The 10,706-nt window shown below is 42.3% G+C and overlaps 2 protein-coding genes across 4 annotated transcripts in view; both read left to right on the top strand.

Moving 5' to 3' along the window:
- Positions 1 to 3,364: 3,364 nt before the first annotated feature.
- Positions 3,365 to 7,041, top strand: tmem250 (transmembrane protein 250). Its single transcript, XM_079755492.1, has 2 exons — positions 3,365 to 3,545; positions 4,143 to 7,041. Exon 2 carries the CDS (start codon positions 4,414 to 4,416, stop codon positions 4,834 to 4,836), a length of 423 nt encoding a protein of 140 aa, XP_079611618.1. The 5' UTR covers positions 3,365 to 3,545; positions 4,143 to 4,413; the 3' UTR covers positions 4,837 to 7,041.
- Positions 7,042 to 9,201: 2,160 nt separating this feature from the next.
- The window catches only part of nacc2 (NACC family member 2), a 32,782-nt gene continuing 31,277 nt past the window's right edge, over positions 9,202 to 10,706 (top strand). For 2 of the 3 annotated variants that reach the window (XM_079756027.1, XM_079756026.1), the window contains exon 1: positions 9,202 to 9,423. The gene's annotated coding sequence lies outside the window, so the exon portion shown is untranslated. The remainder of the gene's footprint in view (positions 9,424 to 10,706) is intronic. The other variant, XM_079756028.1, reaches the window with a different exon arrangement.

Raw genomic sequence — 10,706 nt, 5'->3', positions numbered from 1 at the left:
GATATCACGGTGCACTTGCATCGTGAACTACACTGGCCTCCTCTCTAATCCAGTACCAGCTCTCCTCCTTTATGCCAGGGATTAACACCAACTATCACCTAATCCCAGAGGAGGGGGGGTGGGGGAGAGAGAAAGAGAGAGTGAGTTTTTCTTGATCACAATAGTCGTTTTCGACCATCTCCCATCACAGAAATCTTGCATTACTGAAATGAAATTGCAGAATAACAATTTGCATTCCATATGCTGACAAATACATGAACAAGCGCATGCGTGTAAAGTTGTTTTTGCAAAAGATTTGTGTATAACATTTATGCCTTAAAAACTCAATGTTGCCTTCAGTGTCTTGAAATGGGTTGATCAAATCATACAAAAGAATCCAGCAAATGTTATTCTGCATTGTGGCTCTTGTACGTGTGTAGCAGGATATCCTTGACCCAACATATGGCGGTAGTGGTGGTGGTTGATTACTCCGGACCTGCAGTTTATCTGGGGACCATTTTAATGACAACAGATGGTTTCACAGGAAGTGAAGTGTCAAAAGCACTCACGCAAAGTCATCATTTGTATGCGCACACGTGTTTTTAGCATTGTAGCGATGAGACACAACTAAATCAAACAGACACAGACAGAAAGAGAATGACGTAAACTGGCTATAGCACAATTGCACATTACTCTGACTTGCTGCAAGAGAGTGACCATCTATCCTGACCACTAATTTCATTAGAACTTATCCACAATCCCAGCACCACTACGTCTGGGTAGGCATATTCTGGTCTATTTCAATGTTCCCCATGGACACCCCTGAGTGGTCAATGCTTGATGCCAACAACAGGCCCCCATGGATCTTTCCGGAAGGAAATCTATTGGATTGGGTCATAACACCAAATAGTTCCAACATACCTTTGATTAAACTTGAACTAATTAAAATCTCTCTCATCTTGTTAGCCCGGCCCTAATTGATTTCATTTGTCTTCGGCCCACTATCGGCTGTGACCTCTACTTAGTTAATTAATGAATTGATTTCCCTCAAGTGTATTTGAGGAAGTCAGAGAGGATTTTTACCGTTTAAAACCTTTAATCTTGTTCGGTGTGTTCACTTTTTTACCAAGAAAGCAATTTATTTAGAGGTGTTAGCATGGGGGCAGAAGATTTGTTATGCCTTCTTGAACATTATATCGGAAAAAAGGTCTCTTCATATATAAAGAAACCAACTTCACAAAGAATAAACACTTTTGAAGGCATTTTAATTGCTGCACACCAAACAAACTTGATAGCAATGAACTATGAAGAACAAACAAACAAAGAAATGTTTTTGACCTCTAAAACACACCATTCTCATTTACACACTAAGAACGCACGAAAAGTAACCCGTTTATTCCTTGCACTTCAACAACAACCTCAAAACTTACTGCAAGATGCTGCGACGCCTTGAAAAAACTCACCTTTCAGAGTGGCAAAGTGTGTGTATGTTTACGATATTACCATAATGAATGATCAGGGACCACTCTGGCGCCTTTATGGGGGTTTACTGGATGCCATAACCATCTTTAATGATATCGTTTTTCTTCAAGGCAGCAGGATAGAGGAGCTTTCTCAGCGCCTATGTGTTTATTAACCAGATGCTGAGAGTGATGCCCATATCACAGTCTTGGCAATGTTCCTTTAGAGGCCATTTAAGAGCATAATGCTGTATCTTTATGCAGGGTAATCAAAAAAACTAAGGAAGATAGGAAAAAATTGGAATGTTAAAAATAAATACGTAAAAGGCTTGTTTCACTAGGCCTTATTGGGTTGTAGTGTCACGATGCCTTGAAGGAGGAAAATGGTACAAACGTTAGAGTTGGCTGTGCGTGTTTGTGTGTGTGTGTGTGTGTGTGTGTGTGTGTGTGTGTGTGTGTGTGTGTGTGTGTGTGTGTGTGTGTGTTATTAATCTAACAAAATGCTGCTTTCCTTCACTCACTAAAAGAGGGAATCTCCTTTCTAGATGACATAAATGCTTAGGAAACAGCGCGCCCCAGTGGCCAACAGCTGAAGTGTTTTGTTTTGTACCAAGTCAAGGCAATTCGACCAAGGCAAAGCAATTTGTTGGCTTTTGTAATGCTTTTTCTAGCAGTACATCTTTCTTATTTTGTCAATCAACACAGCACTGAAACTAGTAAAGGTCAAGAGTTACACAGGCCTAACGATTAAATTGCTATATTGTATACCAAATCTTGTGTTATTCACCCAGCGTGCCCAGAGGAATGCTATGAGAAAGGACCATTGAACCTTTAAAACGTCAAACTTTAAAATGGTATAGCTTTTTAAAACTAGCACACAGAACTTTGTGTTTGTGGTTTGAGCCCCACCGAGATATCAGCGGCCTTTCATATTAAAAACACATATTTTTTGGGCAAACTGTTAAGGAATTGAACATTGAACGCTATGTTGTGTATGAAAGATTTAGTGCTGTTTTGGTAAGAATCACCCTGAAGTTAAGAGGGGTCAAATCTTTGTGGCCAATGCTTACCACAAATATTTGGCTGCCACTTTAATTAAAACCCTGTGTATTTAATTACTAAAAAGAATCATAAACTTCAAGCAATTTTAGTTAGACCTTTTTTTTTATCCTCTCTTGACATGTTTATGTATGTTTGATCAAATATGATTATGTTTGTTTTATTTATTTTGCATATGATGCATCTAAATTGCTAGCTATGTAAGTCAGCACACTATTAATGAATGTAATAAACTACTTTTTTTAAACTGCCTATGTTTGTAATTTATCAGATGCCCTGCCAGCTTTCACATAACTGAGATGTAATCATTTGGCTAGCTCATAAATCCCAACACTGAAGGTGACTTGATGTGCAGAGAAAGTTGAAGATGAGGCTAGGCCAGCAAGCCTAATGGGTCTTAACAAGGCAATTTTATTTATTGCTGGCTCAAGGACAGACACCGCGCATAATGTATAGCTCTCTCTCTCTCTCTCTCTCTCTCTCTCTCTCTCTCTCTCTCTCTCTCTCTCTCTCTTTCTCAAGGCTGGTGACTATGTGTGTTCCATTAGATGTGTGTGTGCCGGTACATTTGTTGTAACAGAATAGTAATGCATCACATGGTTGTAAATTAGTATTCAGTAATTTCATCTGAGCAGTCTGAAAAAGGAAACAAAAAGTGCCTTAAGGCTGAACGTAAGATTTAAGGGCTATTATTTGAGGGTAAAATCACAGATTTCGCCACATAATATATTATATTATACATGCTAAAATGAATAAGCACTTATTCAGCGAAATTATTGTAACGCTATACCTTTAATTCACGTCTGCCGTCATCGTGGATGACTGCTGTGTTTTGCGACGTGTCGTAAACGCTAGTAAGCGTTGTACCTGCTACCGTCGTTAGATATCATCATTATTTGCTGAAACTACATTAACACTTTTAAAAACGTGGAAGAAAACGATTTAATTCATAAAAATGTAGTTTATAAGTGGAATGCGGTTATATGTAGGGGTCATCTCTGTACGAGGTTGCATGTTGGTGATGGAGACGTTCGAGGAATTTTCCATGTGAGATGAATCAACGTTGTTTTCATTTAAAAACTCATTTAAAAACGTATATATATGTATAGCAGATCCTGACAGATTAAGTCATAATAGATGCATCGTGCAAACCGTTAACAGTCACTTCTGTATTGCGCGATAACCATGTTATCTCAAAAAGGGTCGCCCATTTTATGTATTGAATATATGCCTACATTTATGACGAGACAACCACAGCTCTTTAGGTGTTGTGTTTATGTATGTTATAACGCAGGAATGGTGGTGTAGTGGTTATAGGTAGCGTGCTTTGTACCACTCCTCCCACGTTTTTGCTTTTCTGTTTGGATTGTTGATTATGGCCTAAAGCACTCCTTGAGTTGTCTGAGCAATTTGTATCTTATTTAGTTTTTACTAGTATGGTCTAAATATGTCCATATTGAAATGCAGAGTTCTTAATATTCCAATTGAAGGTGCTATATCGTGCCATCGTTTAGATACTCACAAATGGTGCCTGGGCCAATGACATGTTGGATGACATACATGAATGGCAAGAGTTCCCCCAATTTAAAAATCCCTACTTCACACCCAATAACGCCTGATTAACACAGATTGTGTTCCTCACAGAACCATGGCGTTGCTTTCCCGACCCGAAACAACTCCTTCCCTTCCAGGACTTTGAAGACCAGCACAGCTGCTGCAACCAGAGGGTTCTCCACCACCAGGTACCCCTTTAAACAAGAGCCACTCCCGAGTTCACCGACAACAACAACCCAATAATGCTAATGCCCGGGGCGCAAACAGCAACACAACAGAGGACTCGGCCCGCCCGTCACCACTGCTCCCACCGGCCCTCCCCTCGGTGCGTGTCCTCGCCCGGGGTGCGGCCGGCCCACCCATGCCTGTGATCCCCATCCCGCGGAGGGCGCGCAGCTTCCACGGCCCCCACACCACGTGCATGCACTCGGCCTGCGGCGCCTCCCGCGGCGGCCAGCTGGCGCACGCCACCAAGTACAACAACTTTGACCTGTACCTGCGCTCGCGCTGCATGTACAGCTTCCTGCGCTTCCTGCTGTACTTCGGCTGCAGCCTGGTGACGTCGCTGCTGTGGGTGGCGCTGTCGGCACTCTTCCTGGCGCAGTACGCCGGTGTGCGCGCGCTCCTGCGGCTCCAGTACAAGCTGTCCGTGATCCTTCTGCTGCTGGGGCACCGGCGGCTGGACTTTGGCGCGCTCAACGACCTGTTCATCTACAGCATGCACGTCACCATGTTCCTGGTGGGCGGCCTGGGCTGGTGCTTCATGGTGTTTGTGGACATGTAGCGCCTTGAAGGAGGAAGGAGGACAATGGGACAAATGGTAGACTAGGCTGTGTGTGTGTGTGTGTGTGTGTGTGTGTGTGTGTGTGTGTGTGTGTGTGTGTGTGTGTGTGTGTGTGTGTGTGCGTGTGTGTGAGAAAGATTTGGTCCCCCTTCAGATGGTTTGTGTAAAATTCAGTGCCTTGCGAAAATATTCAACCACATTGAAATCAGCTTTGTACTGAATTAGAAATGATGCTGAGGTGTTTAGGGCTGTAGTCAAACACTGTGGGCACTCTACCTAGTAGCCCAAATATCACCAAAGGGCTGTGTGGAGGAATTCGGTGTCAGTTTTACATTGTTCAGCGGGTTGCACATCAGATAAGCCAAGGAGCGCCACGGAGCGCCGCGTCAGACAGAAGTAAAGAAATTCGTAGAAAGACTCTGTTTTCGGTCTTGTTCTGAATTTAATATATTGTGTCGCAATGGTTTGTGCTGCCATTCTGGCCAAGGTGCCAATTCTGATATGTTCACACTCAAAGCCTCTCAATGATATTTCTAACATAATATAGCCTATCCCTCCAAAATAATAATAATAATAATGGATAAGAAAGGTTTTCTCATTCTGAATGTAACGCCAGCGATTCTCAGACAAATGAGAATTTGGTTGGACAAGACCAGAAGGTTTCAGCCCTGGAGATTTTGTTATCACCATGTTTAAAAGTGCCACTGGTTTTATGTTTCAACAAGATTTTTGTGAATAACATGAAATACACTGGTTGTGCAGGTGTATAAACTGAGGTGGGGTTCCAGCTCCCGCAGGTTAAACATGTTGCCTTAACGGACAGGGTAGGCCCAACATTGGCCAATGCCCTCGCCTGTTTGATAAGCATTGGTAGCACTGACTTTCTAAAGGAACTGAAATGGGAAGACAAAATGTTATGCATTCAAGCATGCAATTGGAAGCCGTGCAACACCGACCGTACACTGTCTGGAGTGGTGCATTATTTTAAAAGTGCTCAAGTCTCAATTCAAGTGTGGCCTTCATGTTATGTTGTGAAGAATACTAATTAAAAAGAGGACTTTATTGGAAAACATCAGGAATTTGCCAGCTAAGATGCAGGACAAGGATTTGGTTGGCCCACTATTCAAAGTGCTACTGGTTGCGTGCCTGACCATACACCTGACACTGCAAATACTTCACCTTTGGGGACTGGGTATCTTTCTAAAATGGAGGAACGAATGTATAGGCGGTAAATGAATGGGAGATTCTGCATCAGTGAGTTGTGGGAGAAAGTTCATCTTTTAGTAGTTCATCGATCTCAAGCATGAGGTTCAAAAAGGTGAATGTCGTCAAGTGGCAGAGTCAAACGCACACGTCTGAGATCTCTGGAGCTCATTGTACACAACAAGTGTCCTCAAACCAGCCTGTACGATCTGATGCTAAATCTGCCATGAAATACCCTTCCAACACAAGGTTGCAAAGCTGGTAAAGATTTCCCATTGCAGCAAATGGTCTCTTTACCATTTGCTAATGTTATTATCTTATTAAAACAGTATATTTCATTTTTCTGGACATATCTACTTATAGTTTGACTCCTGACAACATTCATGGGGGTTGTTATTGAATATTTTTGCAAGGCACTCTGGCTGTATTAACTTATTTTGTGAAACAGCATACACCTTAGTTATTGAAGGGCTGTCCGCACCTCAATCAATGTCTTGAAAGTGTTTTTCTTTAGTTCATGTTTTATTTTATTTTTAACCATGGTTGATTTCCAAAATATAATTTAATGTATTTATCTTTACCATCCGATTTTCCAGTCCTGCTGTCTGTTTTTAATGGTCTAGTCACAAGATTAAATTGACCTACCTGTTCTAATTGCCTTACAAGAGGGACTGTCTGGCATCAAATAATATCATTATTTAATTCTGTACGATTTAAATCAATAGTATGTATGTGTCAATGACATCGTCGGTGCCGTTTGGTTCTCAAATTGCAGTTAATTTAGTTTTAACTAGGGGGCAGTATCATACAGTGATTGTCAAACTGGGATAACTTGGCTTGACTATGTTCATTATGGGCTGTAAAATGAAGCCACAGTGTGCCAACAAAATAAACAACTTAATTGATGTTCGTCAATGTAATGTTCAGGCAAGCCTAATGTGACACTTATGTTTTTACAGTTTGATATGTCAATCGTAAAATGATTAAAACTTTATAATTGTATGTGCCATTGCACTGGATTGTGGTTTTAGTCGTTTTGTATTTCTACGTTCAAATTAAGTTATTTCCAATACACAGTTAAGTTCCAAATACGTTTTCTTTTGAAACTCGACCTTGAAAAGGGTAGGTTCATGGTGGTTCATATGAACCATTTACAGGCAACACGTAGGCCTATAAAGAACGATGGAATTATTACAAGATAGAGGCCAACGTGATAAAACTAAATCTGTTTGCTTCGTTCAAATGATTCATTTTCTGTTTTGAAACTGAGACCAACACTATGTGGCATTTCTGACCAAAAAACAGCCAATGTTTGTTTTTCTTAAACGATAAACAAAAAAACGAGCATTCAAGCAGAAATTAGCAATTGTCATTTTCATACCCGTTTTCTTTTGAAAATCGACTACATGGATTTATCGTTTTCTGCACTCATTAGCTCGGACGAACACTTGGTGCCTCTATCAGTCATCTATCAAAAGCGGGCCCACAGTGTTTCTCACAGGCGCCTCTGTTTGGCTTCCCTCAGAACACAATGACCAACCGCGACCCAACTCTCCCATCTCTGCCAACCATAACAATGGCTGTGGCTGTGTCCCAATCACCTTATATAGCCTCAGTATGCATACATGCATCCCTACAAGAAATACAGAGAGCCGGTCAAAGACTTGGAAATGAGGACAGCATAAGCTATAGACCACCATAGCATCGACTCAGTGACCTTGTACATCTCTCCTTATAATGGGCGCTCGTCGGACACGGCCTGCTCGAAAGGGCGTGATTTCCACATGGCTCTGCTCCTAAACGGTATTTTTTATTATTCGGTTATTGCGTAGGTAAAGCCCCAGAGACAGTGGAGGACTTTGGTGTAGGTCTGTGCACTGCTCTCGACGCGTCGACGCTGCAGTGCGTGGCCTGCTTTCTTCGGGATCTGCTTGAGACTGGCAATGGCTCAAGGCCGCACACGGATAATCGGTGCTCAACAATACTCTATTGTTTTGCGGATCAACGCATATGCATCACATTCTGAGCCGAGTGAGATCCAAACGTCTCAACAGTACAGAGGTGAAATAGAAACGTCAGGTTGACTAGTTGTGCAGGGCAAATCAAAAGGTTTAGCCTGCAGACTGCGTATCGATATCTTCTAACCTCATTTAGTTGCTCCCTGGGCAACCTATCGTATTTTATAAAGAATGAAGTTTAAATTTTTGCAAATATGCATACAATAATGGAGTATCAAAAAAAAGTACTCAATAATGTGGAAATAACCATGCCATCGAGGCACCACCCAAAATATTTGCATTGTATGGACTTATAGAGTTGTGTAATCATTGATGACTTTGAACCTCAAATGAGAAGCCAATAAAAAACCGAAACGTAAACTCACAATACCAGCAAGCAAGACACCAATAGGCCTACTTTTCAGACTGGAAAAGTAAAGCTATCTTTGCAAAGTAGTCTATAGTGAGGGAGTTCATATTTAAGCTATTACATTGATTAGAAAAATGGACGTTTCGTCGAGAGAAAAGTTCACTCTATCTGAGTTAATATATAAGGGGAGCGGCACATGTCCTGTTCCGTAAACAATAGCCGTATAATCGACATAGGGCCGTGAGATAACAAACCACGCAGTGCTGCTGACTGTATGGCGCACTGTTGACCTCGTTTTAGAAGCGGGAGGTGCGAATCCTGTCGCCGTTTATATAAAATGTTATCGCATCGGGCCACGGTATAATATATCACCCCGGCGCGCCGCTCGGAAATGCCAGCAGTACACCTTTAAACTCGCATAGAGTGTCCTTTAAACTCGACCAACGTGTCGGTAAAAAAAAAGGTGCACATTTCTGCGCACAGCACCACCACCACCACCGCCATACGACGGTGTGCCGCCGACTTTGAGAATCGAGACTTGTCGGCGCGCACACACACACACACACACACACACACACACACACACACACACACACACACACACACACACACACACACACACACACACACCGACTTGAATATAACCTAAAATAAAGTCGAGTGTCACCCGGCATTTTCCCCTTCACAAAACGTCTGTGTCTTTAAAAAAGTCTTTACCGAACGGTGAGTGATGTCAGGCAGCACGCAGTTCATATACCGTTCATGTGAGCTGCGTTCACTTCCTGCAAACGGAGAGCACGCGAACAGAGTGTCGTTGGATATGATGGGGCGCGAGCGGGGCGAGCTGCTAGAGTGAAGCGAACAGGCGAGGCGAGAGAAGCCCGGGCCTGCTCCAGAGGTACCCCGCAAACTTTAGAGGTGTTGAGAGGGGTATACGATACCCACATCTTCCTCTTCTTCCACCCCTCCTCCCCCCGGCGGACACGTATTTTTTTTATGAAGGAGCCGCATACAGGGGTAAATATTCTCTGTCTTGTTGACTTGCGCATACATTTCGTACGAGGGCTTTACGTTGTGTTTTTTTCGCCCGCACCTCGTTTTTATGTCCTATCGATCGCCTTACTACAGGATATGGAAACTTAGCCAGATATTTTGCTGACTTGGCAATGCGATATGGGGCATTTGTTCGCACCGGCAGCTAAACTAGTCATTTTAACTTTTGTGTTGGTATGTTTTTAAGGGTTATACATCCAGCCGTGATGCCGTAGGACCTACATTAACTCGCGACCACACTTCATATAGCATTATTGTACATGTATGCTAATGATTGTGTTTATTAAAATATACAGCATTCCCCAGCCACTATTCAAATCTGTCCCGATAAGGTTTCAAATGGTCAACCAGATGTCACAGTTCTCCCAGAAGAAAGTGTCCTAATGTCGCTCGTATATTCACACTGGGTTGAAAAGGGTAGCTCAGTGTCATCCGTTTTGGGGTTTTCTCCATGAAGCTAAGTTTTGTGTGTGTTTGGACATGGACATGGACCCAGAGCGTGATGTCGCTCTGGTTAACATGTTCGGGCACATAGGATTATGGTGTTCCTTACTGTCAAAGGTGATGGACGCGTTACTGTACCGTTCTGCTCCGGGTCATCCTGTCATGATCACGTGGACTATTGGACGTTTAAGCATAATGCCTGTACAGTTGTACTGCACTTCATAGAGGCCTGCAATGGTTTGAATAGTGTTTCAAGGGTGTCTCTATGGTTTATTTTGGTCAAAGAGTATGGTTAAAAGCAAATGAGATGGGAAAGTATGGGAATGATGTATGCTGTTTTTATTCCTCTTAATCAAATATTAACACATTTTAGTCAATTGAGTTCCAAAGCCCAAAACCACAGAGGAAAAGATAACTCAATTAAATTACATTATCATAAGGACATTGGCATTAGGTGTACATTTTATTAGAAATCCATTGTCCTCATGGGCATAGCAACAATTCAGGTCTACCCTTTTTACTTTTTTTAGTTCTCTGTATTTGATTTGCTGGAGTTATTTAAGTCTATGACCCTGCCATAGTATGGATGTTTATGTGGCTGGTCACCTCACATGAACCCGTAGGTGAAAGCCAGCCTCAGACACACTTACACTATACAGTATGAGGCTGGCTGTCACATAAGCTGTGGTGAAGTGCTCATTTCCTGTCACTTTGCTTTGCTTTCCATCTCGACGCAACTCCACTTCTACTCCACTCTCTTTCTCAGCAGTTCTCTTTCCTTCTGTTTTTTGTATTATTGGAAG

This window comes from Pollachius pollachius (genome assembly GCF_949987615.1).
Source record: "Pollachius pollachius genome assembly, chromosome: 18".
Classification (NCBI taxonomy): Eukaryota; Metazoa; Chordata; class Actinopteri; order Gadiformes; family Gadidae; genus Pollachius; species Pollachius pollachius.
Note: the sequence above shows the minus strand (reverse complement) of the source record. Positions and strands in the feature narration are given on the sequence as shown.

Bases quoted from the DNA above. Each gene is read 5' to 3' on its own strand.
- tmem250 (XM_079755492.1), top strand. From the start codon at position 4,414: ATGCCTGTGATCCCCATCCCGCGGAGGGCGCGCAGCTTCCACGGCCCC.